Raw genomic sequence first — 16683 nt, forward strand, 5'->3', positions numbered from 1 at the left:
TTGGGGCGGAGCGGTGGCTCTGTGACTGAGGATCTGCGCCTGTGGCTGGAAGGTTGCCAGTTCAAATCCTGTGGCCGGCAGAGGAATCCTCCTCCGTTGGGCCCCTGAGCAAAGCCCTTCACCCCAGCTGCTCCAGGGGCGCTGTACAATGGCTGACCCTGTGCTCTGACCCCCAGCTTCTCTCCCTGTCTGTGTGTCTCATGGAGAGCAAGCTGGGGTATGCGAAAAGACAAATTCCTAATGCAAGATATGGTATATGGCCAATAAAGTGATAAAGTAAAAGTAACCACTGTACTACCATGCCAACCACTAAATGTGGTGGCCACAGGAGGTCATTTCTACTATTGGTGCTTTTATTACCATGTGCTTTTCTGAGCTAACTTCATGCATGTCTGTTTTTACAACTTTACACTTTGGTGGTCTTTTAAATGGCTTTTTGTCACTCTTTAGTAAACCCCTGGTACATGTTATGGGAATTGTTTTGAATGTAGAAAAATTAACATAAAATATTTAAACTTTTACCTCCTGATAAGTCACTTTTAAAAGGCCAATTGTCTATTTATAGTGTACTTAAATTATAAAAGTGATGTTATTAAGACAGGGTTTCACAACTGTCTATGTCAGTATGCTCTACTCTGGGTAGCAATTTTGTAGGATAACCTGCTGAGGAGTCACAGATTATAAATATCCTATTGGTTTCTTAGCAGATGCCCTTATCCAAGGCAATTTGAAGTACATACAGTACTGTATATGCAGTATGAAAACAAGTATCTATTCGGTACATACATGGACAGTATGAATTTAGAAATATTCAAGGTATACTATTCTATGTTGTATAAAAAGTCCTTTTAGTCCTTAAATTATTTGTGTTTATACATTTTATGCATTTTATAGGAATACAACATTTCCTATGGGAAATTATAAAATAAAAAAAATGCTGTCAATTCTTTAATGTCCTGAAAAACATAAATACTGACTTTTGTGTTGGAAATTTACTGTGCATGGTGAATACAATTACAATTGCACCAACAAAGGTAGAAAACTATTTACATTAATCAATATTTTTCTAAGTTCCTTTTGTAATTTAATCAAATGTAATATGTATCATGTTTAAGTAAATTGTGAAATGAACACAGCCTCTTGAAAAATTGGATTCGGGTTCAGCCATGAAACCTAGAAAACTGAAACTATGTCCCTTGGTTGGGAGGGTGTAGTTATTTATTTATTGCTGTCTTTAATCTTCTTAATATTATACATATTTTTGTGATAAAACTACATAAAATGTTCCCATGATTGGTGATTTATTACTGCTATTGCAGCATTGAGCTTTAAATCTGATAGAAACAACACATGTATACTTGTCCGTCTTGCAGAGGAAGATTTTTAATTTTGTGGACTGTAGTCCCTGAATATTTCTTAAAACTACATCTGGCCCATGAAGTTATCATGAGCTTTGGAAAATTAATATAGAATGAAAGTGGGGGGTTTAAGAATAAAAAAACAGTTCTTTGGCGAAAGGATTGAATAATGAGAAGTAGACGCATGCTGTGTCCACAGGGAGTCTTATTTAATATACAGTGTAATAGTTTTCTGAAGTGGTGCCTTTCGGTAAAAACATTTGCTGTATGATCATGAAATGTACTGTACTTTGCTGAGTCGATAGCCCTCAGTGATGAAATGTAAGCTTGCTGGCTTTTTTTATTACAGTGGGGCGAAACCTCAAAGAATGTACCTTAAAGTTGTGTTTACATTGTTAATATCCGCATGAAACCCCTTCTGCATGTGTAACAGCTGAGATCGCTGTCTGATGTGGAAAATGAATTGCCGGGATGGAGATCCAACCCCCTTTCCTTAGCCGTTTGATTAATCTCTGGCTTTACTGTTATGCCCAAGTGGGCCGGATTCTTTCAGGGTTTGTGTGAGATCAGGTGCATTTAATTAAACTACTTGAAAAGAAGGTGATTGGTGTGAACTGCAGAGGGATGGTAGTGTTTGTTTTTTCCTGTTATGGAATTAAATTGAATGCATTTTTTTAGATAAAGTCTGTTCTTTAGGATTTTTTAACAGCTGTGTACTTTGTTGTATTATTATTAGCTGAATTTACATGTGTATGTAATTACTCACTGATGCATCAGTATCTGGTATTTGCATGCTTCTAGTGCTGTCAATTAGTGTATGCCATGAAAAACATACTGTAAATTCTGTTTATATATTATTACATACTGTAAGAATGGACATGGAATAGGTGGTTGGCACCTGTCTTTATAAATGTTGACACCCTTTGATCCTGGCAAGGACTAAAATTTTTAACAGTTAAAGCATACTGTAAGGGTAATGGAACAAGTAATAGGTTTATTCCATGCTGAAACACAGAAGAAAGAAAACACAACGTTTCGGCCGTGTAGCCTTCTTTAGGTGCATTGTGTTTTCTTTCTTTTCTTTTCAGCCTGAAATAAACCTATTACTTGTTCCTTTGCAGCCTACGCATGCTGACGCGGCTACCCACCTGAACTAATACAGTAAGCGTAGTTTTCATTGGTAGAACCTTAACATTATAAAACATTTATCATACTTTTAGAGTCTGAAAATTTTACGGTGATTCAAAACCATACATTTATACCCTCGTGTAACTGAAATGTACAGTAGGCATGACTTTTTTTCTAGATTCTCAAATTATGTTTGCATCTTTATTGTTTCTCATGCCATAAGTGTGGAACAGGCTCACTGTGAGTTTTGTCCTCACCTCATTAACTTCATGGAAAACATTTTGTGCAGTATTGCTAGCACAATGCCCTAGTTTCTCGTTGGTGTTACAGTAGGTTCGAAAACTGCCTCACCCGTCACTTTTTTTTCTTCAGGCAGTTCCTCTGGTGAGTCTTTATACAGCATCAGTGGCTGTGAAAGTCCTTTGTTTTTCAGGTTTTAGTAGTTCTTTTGAGATAATTCCCTGCAGAATAGCCCGTGTGTCATTCATCTTTAAAAGCCTGCAGGGGTAAATTGTTCTGTTACCCATAGCTTTGATGTCATCAGGCTGTTTCCATATCATTTTGGATATATGCTGAAATGTAAAATAGTCTGACACGGAGACAGGGTTGCATGCACTGTACTCATGGAAACCTTGAGTTTTCCAAGCTAGTTTGGTTAAATGCTTTTGTCAGACACTGCGTCATTTGTAGGGACAACAAAAAAAGATCTGTGTAAACAGTGTGGTAGATGTCCTTTACTTACCACTATTACAGCATATGTCTTAATCTTTCTTTTTCGTTTTTATCCTGGCACTGGTGTAGTAAAGAATGTTTTCTTTGTAAACAAAAGGAATGGGAAGAGATACACTGGACTAAAAACAAAAACACCTCTAAGTGCAGTGAAGTATGTTATTGCCTAATTACTGTGTTACATTTAAATAACAGTAGCAGAGTCTATACCTTGTCCCTGGACAAGACAGAACTTATTTTCTGAGCATAGGAAATGCATTGTTATGGTGGAGTTACTGTATATTATTGCCCTTATCTGATTTTAAGAACAGCTGTTTATACCATGAGGGATACAGAGAGGGCTGCTGTACTTACTGTACTTCCTTTATTTTTCCAGATGGGAAATTTGCATGGCAGGCAGGTACAGTACAAGACATACTGTAGCACAATATACACTACATTTAACACATGAACCTGTTTACAGAAAAGAAATCACAGGCATAAGATGAGGAAAATAAGTTAACAACTTAAGTGATGGGTCATCAGTGTGTGAGACACGTACAAGATGAAAAGAATAAGTTAAATAACACGTAAAATATACAGTACAGTCAGTTGTCCAAATGAAGCAGGTTAATAGCTGTGGGAATAAAGCATAGCTTATTTGTATTGCACTTAAAGTATATATTGATAATTCAGTTGTCGTTCAGTTCAATAGTAGTTGTCCTTAACATGAATATGCTTTTCGTTCCACATGAATGTAACCAATCGGTAATTGGTCATTTGTTTAACTTTATCAAATTAGTTTTCTCCCCCTCCTATTCATTTGTTCCGAAATTTGCCTGGGTCCTAGGTTCGAGTCCAGCCTAGGACACCTTCTGTGTGTTTTTTTTATGCTCTGCTTGTGCTCGCAGATTCGTTGAAATTTGCCCCATGTTCTCAAGGGTAGGTCCTGTGTTGGCTGGATCCTTGGGCTGGGACAGGTGGCTTTCTGATAGTGAGTGGGTGGTAATCTGTAAACATATACAGTATAAATACACAGGACTGTATAAACACACATTTGTCTCAGTATTAACTGTTAAGAGGTTCAGATCATTTTTGCATTGTGTTTCAATGTTTTTTATACGTTTAAGCGATGAAAAACTATTGACCCTGTCTTTTAAGTCACTCAGTCCAAATTGTGTCTCAGTTTCCTATTGCTAAAAGAGAAGCAAAGTTCATAATTACTGTGGAGGCGATATTCAAAAGCATATAAGCCCCAGGAATGATGCTCTTAACGAATCCGGTTTGTTAAGCAACAGATTTATTTTTGTTAAGTGCATTTGTTGTCTTAACTTGTTGGATGGATCATTATTATTTGGACTTTTTCTAAATTGTTACCAGCTGCTAGATGGGTCTTTTCAAATTTCTCCTAAATCCTTTTGTTTGCCCAATTTCCTTAATTATATGATGTAAACATGGCTGACAGCTATTTGAGACTGTTAGGGCTCAAGAGTCAGGAGTTTCGATAACTAAGATACAGAATTCTTCGTTCATAATTAGAGCGAGCCAGCATTGCTTAGATGAAAACTGCTGGATTGTCTGTGCTTGAAGGGATCTTTGCTTAAGACCAGGGTATCTAATGAATATAATGTAATGTATCTAACGGTTAGCTATAGTACGTCACTATGCGGTTTCATTATACTGTTCTTCCATTCATCCTTTTTCTAGCCGCTTCTTTCCAATTCAGAGTCACTGGGGGGACACAAGACAAGACACGAGACGGGGTACCCCCTGGACAGGCACAAACACAGACACGCAGTTTTACTGTGGCGAATAGTAGAGGCAGCAGTGTGGAGTGGTGGTTGGGGTCGTGGGTTCGAATCCCAGGTGAAGCACTGGTGTTCTACCCTCAGACAAGGTACTTGGCTCAGATTGCTTCAGCTGATGCCCTGGGGCATACAGGGATCTCTTGGCCGTCACTGTGAGTGAGTTTGTTCTCAACTGAATTATCTGGCCGACTGGAAAAGAAATGAACAGGTTCTCTGATTTTGTCCGGCTGATAATCAGATGTTTATCTTATAGAAGAGCTGATACGCTTCTATTGTATAGAACATGGATGATGGCAGCTTTCAGTTCTGAAGGTAATTTGAGGTAAATTCTGTAGTTTTATTCCTACAGGTACTGATGTTTTTTTTTTTGGAAAAAGTAAAAAAAGATTCATATACTTAAAACTTTTCTTTGTGGAACTGCTGTAGGGCTTTAAAGTGAATATATTTGGGCCTTTTTTGTCAGGTATCTTAACGAATGGGAGATAACTAAATAGTAATACAGATGTACACAGCATTATCCTAATGAATGATTTCTCACATTTATGGTGACTATCCAGATGTGCCTGTCATTCAGACACAAGATCGTCGGTTTGCCCAAGTCACACCATCGTTCTCTTGACACTGCATTATTTTGATGACATGCTCACTGGTTATGTGATAAGATGCCTTTAACAGAATGATGTGTTAATTCCAAAAGGAATCCAAACAAAAAGGCAGTGGAACTTGTTTTGACAGTCTGTCGGGAAGGACTCCTATGACACATGTCACTTTTCTGGTTTGTAAAATATCAATACATTTCCAGAAAAAAGGTTCTGTCATAATGAAAGGTGCTGGTTGCTTTCTGTACAGCATTAGCCTGTCCTTTATTCTGTTACACTTGTGGAGCCGTAGCAAAGCTCAGTAAGGGCAGTCTTACAGGCTCGCTGTCAGATTCCTCGGCGTTCGAGATGGCCGGATATGAAGTGGCAGAGGATAAGATCAGAGAGAAGGGCGACAGAGATGCTGCCGACAGGCGTTTTACTGAGCGGCTCCAGGAGCTGCTCCCCTCCGTGTTTTGGACAAATCTGAAACTGGGTGCCAGAGTAAATTATGGAGAGCGTAACAGAAGGTCCGGCAGCGTGCTACACAAAGTGGGGAAAATACGGAGGTTAGGTTTTACATTTTGACATCAGTTCTCCTTTATATTTTATATATATATATTTATTGTAGTATCTTTTCTTAGCATCCCATTCCCCGCGTCTTCCAATACAGGGTTGCGGGGGAGCCAGAGCCTACCCCAGAAAGCAACAGGTGCAAGGCAGGGTACACCTGGGACGGGACACCAGTCCATCACAGGGCACACACACAGACACACACTCGCACGAGAGCCAGCTTTCCCAGAAGCCAGTTCACCTACCAGTATGTTTTTGGGCTGTGGAAGGAAACCAGAGCACCCGGAGGAAACCCCCTGGAACACAGGGGGGACACGCAAACTCCACACAGACAGCACCCCAGGGTGAACACGGTGTCCCAGCGCTGCGAGGCAGCAGTGCTGAGCTCCGTGCCCTCTTTGATAGCAGTTGAGCATAATGTACTACGAAAGAACAAGACGTTGCAGGGTGAGAAGAGGATGACTGTCAGTGGTTGCAGACTAATCAATAACACATAGACTTATGATCATTCTTAATCACTAATAAAAATGTGTATATTCTGATCCTCACTGATGGGTAGGACCTTGAGATGCCACCACATACAGCAAGTCAGTTTGTTAATCTAATTGAGTCTAATTGAGCTTTTCATGAAAACATCATTTCAGATTTACTACATAGTGAAATTTACTATGTGTTGGGATGAGAGAATGCAAAGGCATGGTACTCATAGGAGAAATATGTTCTATATGTATCGTATAATACAAAAAATGTATTATGTAATATGTACAATTTTGCATATTTGTACATACTGTATACACAAATATGTAGGACATAATTTTGTTGTAAGTACGATGATAAAGTACTGTAGTGATGCTGGGGATAAAAAAAATTCTGAGGGGTTCTTAAAAAACAAAGGAAAAAAATAAACATATTTTTACACTCACATTAAATGAGTTTTAGAAGAAATAATAAATCAAGACGTATCACTTCAGGTTCTCCCTAGGTCTTTTTTTAATGGTTTGGATGAGTTTAAGATAATATTTTTTGTCATCTTTTAAAGAATGTAGGGAAATCTGTAGAGTTTATTTTACTTCCAAAGTGCAGTATTTACTCTATAATTGTTAAAACATTTCACATATCAACTGTTTGCTTCTATTCAAAGTAACTGATTGATTGGACTCTTTGCAAATAGGATCCCAAGCAATTGCTTTGATACAATATACTGTAATATCTTTTTTGCCATTGATTTGAATGTAGTTGTCATGGTGACACATCTCTGGTAAGAGTGTGGGTTAGGTTTGGCAGTTAGACGTTTGAACAACTTTCATTACCATTTTGTTGTGAGAGGTGTGTTTAAAATTTGCTGAATATTTCATGACATGGGCAATTTTTTACACTTGCTCGTTTCTTAACTGTTAAGGATGGAGGGCATAGGTTTGTTTTTGACTATTTCAGCCTTCGGATGAGTTTTTTTTTAGGTTTTTAAGCTTCCAGATCATGTAGTTTTTGTATCTGTGTCTCTGTGTGCCTGTATAGACATTAAGAACAACATTTAACCTCTCGACAATATCTTTTTTTCACCGGAGGATCAATTTAGACTTCACATAGTCATATGTGTGCTTAATGGTTATGCTTTAGAGAACCACCTTAGCCTTTACCATATACAGGAGTTTATTCCTTAGACTTGATCTTTTAAAAAAACAGCACAAAACAAGATAAAATATATTTGATATATTTTTAATATATTTTACAAGCTGTCTTTCATTTGCCCTGATGTGCCCTCTCATCAAGACATTAGCAGCCACCTTTGAGATGTCACATTTATCTTAAGCTGGCATGTTTAGAGGTTACGGACAATTAGAGAGACTGGGCAAGATAATTGCGGGGCATCTCTAAGTACATCGTGTTGATTCTAAAAATACATTTTAGTTATTTCCAAACAGATTTTACATCCACCCTTCTTCCACGAGCGCTTAGTGCAATACAGCGTTGTATAGGACTGTGGAACCTGACCCATCACACATGGGACACAGGACGCGATGCACTCTGGGTGTGTCTTCTTACCATGAAAACCCACATGGGCGGATTTAGAGGCACCAGCCAAGCTAGATCTAGTCTGTTAACTGAGAGGAAACCAGAATATTACTGTACTGTACATGTCATTTTTATGTCGCATTAAGTAATAGACGTACTGTAGACTGTGGTGTTTGTCAAATATCATGCAGTGCATCATATAGTATATTTACGTTTGTTGTTTTAAAAACAGTAACCCTCACTAGGAAGGATTTTTTTAAATGATATCACTGTCCAGTCACATACAGTACGGATTATTTTTTCTCACTGTGAACTGATTAAGATTCATGTAGAAATTTACACATACTATAGGTTAAAGCTGTGTAAATAGTTACTAAAACAATTGCTTTGCCTTACTGAAACAGGAAAAATAATTCAAATATCACAAGCATGATGTTGATACCTTTCACATTTAATTTTTTTTTAGATTTTTAGCATGTCATGACAATAAAGTGACTGATCGGTATTTAAATTTTAGCTTCTGATGTTTTTGATTTTGTTCAGTGTTGGATTGCAAATCCTCAACAGATTTGTACACAAACATTTAATATTGTTTAATGCATATCAGATCAAATCAAATCATTTACATTTTTATTTTTTATTTAAATCCAAGATCTTGCATCTTACAATATTTCTGTATGTTACTTTATATTAAAATGTGCATCTTTCCCCTTAAATACAAGCAGAAAAAAATGTGAATGCTTGTGTCATTTGATTTTTTTATGCTGTACGTCATTAGCAAACAGCTCCACAGTGTGAATTCTTACTGAAAAGTTCCAGGTCTGAGCTTTTTAGCTGGGAGATAGCATACTTAAATATTCAGTGAGCTGTGAAGGTCGAAGATTATGGATTTGTTTTAAGATGAAGTTTGACAGCAGTGTGGTTATTGCCTTTGGAAAGATGATTCACATCTTTCTTGGGTTTTATTAGTATGAAATTGCACATTTATTGTTTTATTATATTTTATTGTTTTATTTTATAAAGGATGGATATTTGTATGTTGTAGATGAACCAGTTTATTTTAACAGAAAAATAATTCAACATGCTATTGGCTAACTGAACCAAAGGTGTTTTACCAAATTTTTAAAACTGCAAATTACATGGTCATAGCTCCGTTTTTAGCTGATATACAGAAGGGTCATTTTTTTACTGAACAAATGGTTTTTCAAATCTGATAGAGTTCTTCTCTTTAGGTGAAAATGAAGATGTGTATAAAATCAGAATGTATGGGGAACTATCATACAAGATCTAGTTTTGCTGTCCTGATTAATTTACATGTAAAAATGTTTCAGATTTCCTTTGAGATTGTTTAAATGTCTGTGTGAATAAAATCCAGTTCTGGGTCATAGGTGGAGAGAGCAGGTTATTCTTTTTTTTTATCTGTACTGTCCTGGACTTTGGGTGTACAGTACGGTATGTGTTGAGCTCAAAAAGTCAAATTAAGAAGAACATACATTTTTTACAGTTAGGCCAATACCAGTATACAATTTGATTGAAGTGCAAATAGGATATCATGTGATATTTAGTCCTGAAATTCTTCTCCTAAGAAATTATAATAAATAACAACAGGTGCATAAAGTTAATGAGATCAGAAGAATAACTCATAAAGGCATTATGAACTAACCTGAAAATAATGTGGTTATAAAGCTGGAGTTGTACTGTATATACTTGTGTAGGATAGTAAACAGAGGACTGACGTATTCTCCTAATGCAAATGGTGCTTTTAATGACTTAATTTTCCCTCTGTTTTCCCAAGAAAAAAGTTAACAAAAGCATCGAAATTTGGACAAGACTGTGTTTTTGTTTTGTAGACAATGACTCCAGGGCCGTAGAGACTGGTCTGTCTGGAAGAGAAAAATGAGAATGCCATGGAAAACCAGCTAATGAGGTCCCACTATAACTGACTGAGGAGCTGCAGAAACCCTAGGTGAGACAGAAGGGTCCCGTCGTCCATTCTCCACTGCACTCGGGCTTTTCTCAGAGATGAATTAAAATTAGACCTGGGGAATTAGAGAAATAAACGAGTGCCGCACACTGACTCCACAATTGAAGCTAAGCAGGTGTGAGCCTGGTCAGTACCTGGATGGGAGACCTCCTGGGAAAAACTAAGGTTGCTGCTGGAAGAGGTGTTAGTGGGGCCAGCAGGGGGCGCTCACCCTGCAGTCCATGTGGGTCCTAATGCCCCAGTATAGTGACGGGGACACTATACTGTAAACAGGCGCCGTCCTTCGGATGAGACGTAAAACTGAGATCCTGACTCTCCAAATTCTGGCCAAATTTCCTGTTAGCCTTTATTAATCATGGCCTCCTTATAATCCCCATCTTTGAACTGGCTTCATTACTCTGCTCTCCTCCCCACTGAGAGCTGATGTGTGGTGAGCGTTCTGGCGCACTATGGCTACATCATCCAGGTGGGGCTGCACACTGGTGATGGTGGAGGGGATCCCCATTACCTGTAAAGCGCTTTGAGTGCAGTGTCCAGAAAAGCACTATATAACTGCATGGAATTATTATTATTATTTCTAAAACAGAAAACAACTTTTTCATTTTTCTCTCTGCGTTCTCTAAGTACTACTAATCAGCGAAGGACTTTATCCATCCATTTTCTAACGGCTACTTCAAATTCAGACTGAGCAGGAGCCAAAGTCTATCCTGGCAGGCAATGGGTATAAGGCAGGGCGAAGGACTTTATACCCTTGTCAAATCCACAAAGCTGTCCCACAGGCAGCATGAACTCCTGTGATATAAAATAGAAGCATGAACCCACATTGCAAATATAACAGAGATCACAGGATACACACTTGACACAAGCTCTCTTCTGAGTGATGCACTGGTGAATTTCATGTTTAACAACATTCTGTTTGAAATCTGATCTTTTTTTTAAAGACCCCGGTTGATATGCAATGCACAATTTATCCCGCTTTATAATACAAAACACCTCATGTCAATTTGCCATGTCAGAGAAAAACAGCAATGCTCATTTCCTTTCTTTCTTCAAAGGATTAATTGTGCTTTTGCTGCACAGACACAAGAGGAGATCAGGCAGATACAAGTTCCCTTAAGTACCTCATTGGCATGCGACTACAAATACCACACAAACCTTAAAATAAACTTGTATTTGTTTTACGTAAGTCAAGAATTAATCATAAACATACCTTTTGTATTTTTGTGTGTATTCTGCTCATTTATTCTTTTTAAGCCACTGGTATGTCTGCCTAAACATATATAAGATGTTTGAAAAGTCTGATTAAATATGTATATGAAATGCTTCAAGCAAATATATGTTTAAAAGAGATATACTGTAACTACAAAACAATACAGGTACGCTGTATTTAAAGGAAAACTGCTGCATATCTTGGAACATTTTTACTTTTCGTTAAACAATTTTTAAATTTACAGTATGTAGGATTTTTAAATATTCCGATGCACACACAAAGAAGTAAATATTTACTTACTGAGTGGCATTTCCAAAGGATGACCAGTCCTGGCACACCACCCAACAGGATGAATATCTGTAGAGTCAGAATCTGCCCAGAAATCAAATTTGTGATGCCAGCCATCGAAATGCACCTGTATGGGCAAGAGACATGTACCCCAAGTACGATTACAGACCAGTTTTCAGTTACAGTTACGAGATTTTCCTGCTACATCTGAATGGTGTCAAAGTCATAATACAATCCAAAGTCACATTGGTGTAAGCAAAGTTACTCAGCATTAAACATTAATTCTGCAGAAAGAAAAACAGATATACATTATTCTTTATTACTACAATAACATTATTAATTATTGTTATTAATTAATATTAATAACATTATTAAAAATCCCAGGGCGCTTCTCGAAAAGAGTAGGGGTGTAACCCCGGTGTCCTGGCCAAATTTCCAATTGGCCCTTACTAATCATGGCCTCCTAATAATCCCCCTCTATGAATTGGCTACATTACTCTGCTCTCCTCCCCACTGATAGCTGATGTGTGGTGAGCGTTCTGGCGCACTATGGCTGCCGTCGCATCATCCAGGTGGATGCTGCACATTGGTGGTGGTGGAGGGGAGTCCCCATTACCTGTAAAGCGCTTTGAGTGGAGTGTCCAGAAAAGCGCTATATAAGTGTAAGCAATTATTATTATTATTATTAATTCTCGTGTTCTAGTAAACATAATTAAACAGAAAAGGTATGAGGTAAAACTGACTTCTTACAAAATATCTTATATTTAGCAAGGGTTCCAAATTATCACTGGGGAAAAGGTCCCCCGTCCCCCCAAAGCGATTTAAATCCAATATACATTTTATAAGTTTTTTTTTTGATCAGAGGTCAGCAACAAATCATGTAACTACTGTGTTCCTAGCTCAAGAGACACAACAAAGAAAAGAAAGCAGTAAAAAAGACTTATTCTTCATGTTTCCTGTAGCACTTTTGTCTAAAGCCTTTGTGCATGTGGTGATTTATCTTGTTACCGAGGCGTTCAAGAAAGTGTTCTAGTAGCATCCTGTCTGTTGAACAAATAAATCACATGAAATGCTGTCACAGAATGTATCTGTCTGATACTGTGGAATTTGTGAGGCCTTCTCTAAATGTATGAAAATCCCTGTTGTCAGCGTTACAATGAGGTCTGCTTTCTAATCTAGCATGTCTAAGTATAATAGAAAACAAGAGTACTATACAAATGGCAATTAAGTTACGGGGCCTTCCTAATTTAATATTGACTGCATATACATTTTCTTTGCTTAATACAGGAGGTGAATTTATAATGTGGGGAGTGCTTTTGAAAGAGTAAAATTATCCGAATACTTGTAGCGGAGAGGGTGCAGTGCAGTCTCAGTATTCACTTAATAGAATGGATAGGCAAAAGCAATGAAAGGTTTGGGGCATGAGACGGCAGTAACAAACACAAGCAGTTATGGTGAAATTCAGTGCTACTGTATTTTATCACAGCTCTTCATTTACTTAGTATTGCAAGCAGCCCTCTCCAAAAAAAACAACAGTTTTTTTGTTCATTGTAATTCATTTCAAGTTCAAGTTCAAGTTTATTGTCATTATACTCATTATACAGGTATATGGTATAACGAAAATCTATTTAGCTAGCTCTCGAACATAAGTAGTACAAAGAAACAAAAACAAAAAACATTTCGTTTCAACATGTTGCAGAGATTTCACTATGTGTGTAGAAATGCCTCTGTATCTGCTGTGGTGGTGTTTTCTAGGTACCATTCAGCTTGTCATCATGCAGTGTGAGGAAAAGAAAAGAAGAAAAATAAGTCTGAGTTCCAGAGGGTCATCAGATGAATATTGCCTCAGAGTAAGTAGTGTATGTCATATTATAATACTGTATTGGAAACCGATTTTCTAGTTATCCAGTAGAAAAAGCTTTATAAAATTTTTCATACCAGCAAAATACAAACGTTATGATTTTTAACTTAAAAATTTAGAAAACAATTCTGTGTATTAGATGACAAGATATTTTTGGACTGCATTGTGCATAAACTGAATATAATGAAAACACGTATTGCAGTCCTACTCCAATCGCTGTGTTTTACAGCTGAATGTTACTAGTTCCTTCTTATGTATGCAGAATGTTGTACGAGAGGGTACAGTGATAGGTACTTTAAAAAACTACCAATCTACCTTAAATGCCAAGAAATGCCAGACCAATTCCAAACACAGAATTTGCAGGCCATTCCATGATAAATCAACCAAGAGGACCCTCACAGTTAGCTGAAAATCACCAAAGAAAATTCTTCAAGTCATTGACATTAGCAGTTAAAAAAAATTAAGTATATTTTGCCAAGGAGTCAAATGCAGGTTTCACTTTGTAGAAATGTAACCAACCTCTGATAAACAGTATACTGCTGAATTTGACTTGAAATGGCTGTACTATATGTGGCGAGCTGTAAGGATGACAAAACGCAACAAAAACTGGGCATAAAGCATCCCTGTCTGGTAAACAAGTACCGTGTAAGAAGGAAAAAGCAATTTAATCTGCTGCCAGTTTTCATTCCCTGACCCAGTTTTACAACGTCAGGCCTTCTGAACTTAATGACTTGTCAAGAAAAGAGCAGACAAATTCCTAGGCTCTGCTAAAAGTGGCAGCTACCAGTTATAGGGTTAGCTATAAAACTTTCTTTTTTACAGTTGAATATTCACAGTATATAAAGACATAATAAATTGCCTGCAAAAAGTGAGACTGACACTGTATTCAGAAACATTCCAAATGTAAGAGTTTTTATTAAAATGCTTATTTCTTCTACTTGAAGTGTATTTGAAGGGTCAATTTTTAGACAATTTTTTATCACTAATTGGCCTCCATTTTAAGTAACATACAGTATGTGGATATTTTAGTCAGTCAGCAGATGTGAGGAATACTAATGCTGTGTTATGATAAAGTAAGCCATTCTCAGTGGGGAGGCTTAGGAAGTCCTTTCAGGATTTGCCAACCAGAGTTAAAAGACAAACTAAAGAGCCCCAGTGGTGTGCTCCATGTCTGCTTCTGCAGCCCTGCCACTCCCTTGTGCACACTTGCAATTTTAAGAGCATGCAATTGTAAGAAAGCTACATTCATAGCTTGGTGTGTAATCGATCCGAGGATCACACCCTGCCGTTCCTCGAAAAACGCCAGCTCTGATAATACGACTCAGAGGGAACGGGGACTGTTCCCATCACCCACAACCCTTTGTGTAAAAAAGTGCCCCTGTGCACAGTCTTAAATTCATATTTCTCAGATTTCAACAAATCGTGCCAACGCCTTTTGTGGATTGAAATCTCTTGCAAACAGGTGTTTTTAGCATTATGTCAAATTATCACTTTTCCAGTGTGAAGCAATTCAGTCATTGGTATTTGACTTGTCAGCAACAACTATTAATGCTCACCTCTAGAACAAAGACATTTTTTATAAAGAGACAGCATTTTATGTATTTTTCATATTTTTCTTTGTCAGCACCACTGGTTTAACTAAAGATTGATAAGATTTATTTACTCGGGTTGAGCTCTAGTTATGACATAATATGAAGCTCTTTCAAATTAGAGCTGTTTTGCTGATTTACAGCCTTATACCGTCTACAGTCTTTACTGTCTTGCTACAGCATTGAATAATGCTAATTACAATGCTAATAATCTTTATTAGAAAACAGGCAATAATCCTTTCATCTACTAATAAACAAGTTCTTTGTTAAACTAATATACTTGTTCTTTATTGTTAAATCTTAATTAGAAAACCCTGTCACCTCCTAATCGACTAATAATAAACTTGTTGTGTTACAGGAGCGGCCGAGAGATGAGGAGACAAAAATGAAGAATAAAATGTCTTGTACACTTGGTAAGCTTTTTTAGTATTTGTACATTTTTCTCCATTTAGGCTCTAGGAGAGTGCCGAATTAGATTTCACATATTCTGCAGACTGGTGAAAATCTTCAGGGATTTTTTTTTTAAAGCCATTATTATAAGTTGTGGCTGAAGTCCATGCAGGCATCCGCCTATTTCAGGGTTTCCTAATGTGTAGTTTTTTGGTTGGGAAGAATTGATAAGGAAGACATTGCAGTGCAATACTTTTTACTTGTGTTTTTTAAAGTTTTGTCAGCAGAGAAACCCAGCTTATCATTCAGGCAGTTTTAGAAATGGCGTGATTACAGCATTTTCCTGTAACGTACGGCATGCTGATAAAAAGATAAGACCTGCTGGTGAGGGAAAAAGTGGGCACCTCTGCTTCACCTTCTGGGAGGAATATACGGTACAGTAAAACGTGGCCATTCCCACCAGACGGCAAGAACAAAACTGCTATTCTAGTTTATTTTAAATGTCTCGTTAATTCGGCCCGAATTTTCTGCATTTATTTAAGGGATGGATGGGAAAAAGAAAATGTGGAGCTGGGATCAGTATTTGGAGGAACAGAAGGCCATAGCAGCACCAGTGAAACTGTTTACAGAGGTACAGTAGGCGTCAGCCTCCCAGAATAGAACCGGCTAATTGTAGTCATATAATGTTATTAAATGCCGAACTATTCATTGCATTCCTAAAAATGATTAGACTAGAATTATCAGGCCTTGATCATTTAGATTCTTGCTTTGTTTTGTGCTGCAAAGTACGAACAGACAATATTTTGTCCATGTATATTCACTTGTGAACTAAGAGAGATTAGGGTGTTTAATCAAAACAGGAACAGAAAATAGTTCTGCAAATATTTTTTCCTGATAATACAACTTGGAAGTGTTTGTTTGTTGCGATGCAACAAAGAAATTGCTGATGGCCAGTATGCAGTATTCACTTGACAGACTGAATATGTCTGAAATCCCAGTTGATCTACTGTAGACTGGTTTACTAATAAAACAGTACAGTGTCATCATATGAAGGAGTTGATATGGGAGGATGGAGGAGTTATTGACCACTGTTATTGTAATTAATAATCTAATTGAAATGGAAAAATGCATTCATTTATTTTACCCTAGTGAGTGGTCAGTAATGCACTATTTGCAATATAACCCTCAGTATAAT

At 37.4% G+C, this 16683-nt stretch overlaps 1 protein-coding gene across 3 annotated transcripts in view; it reads left to right on the top strand.

Moving 5' to 3' along the window:
* l3mbtl4 (L3MBTL histone methyl-lysine binding protein 4) overlaps positions 1-16683 on the top strand; it is a 141918-nt gene that overhangs the window by 11605 nt on the left and 113630 nt on the right. For all 3 annotated transcript variants that reach the window (XM_088642114.1, XM_088642113.1, XM_088642115.1), the window contains exons 2-5: positions 10017-10132; positions 13404-13498; positions 15457-15511; positions 16031-16119. In XM_088642114.1, the coding sequence (XP_088498240.1) occupies positions 13424-13498; positions 15457-15511; positions 16031-16119 (219 nt within the window). In that variant the 5' untranslated portion in view covers positions 10017-10132; positions 13404-13423. The remainder of the gene's footprint in view (positions 1-10016; positions 10133-13403; positions 13499-15456; positions 15512-16030; positions 16120-16683) is intronic.

The sequence above is a fragment of the Lepisosteus platostomus genome, chromosome 8 (assembly GCF_059453375.1).
Source record: "Lepisosteus platostomus isolate fLepPlt1 chromosome 8, fLepPlt1.hap1, whole genome shotgun sequence".
Taxonomy (NCBI): Eukaryota; Metazoa; Chordata; class Actinopteri; order Semionotiformes; family Lepisosteidae; genus Lepisosteus; species Lepisosteus platostomus.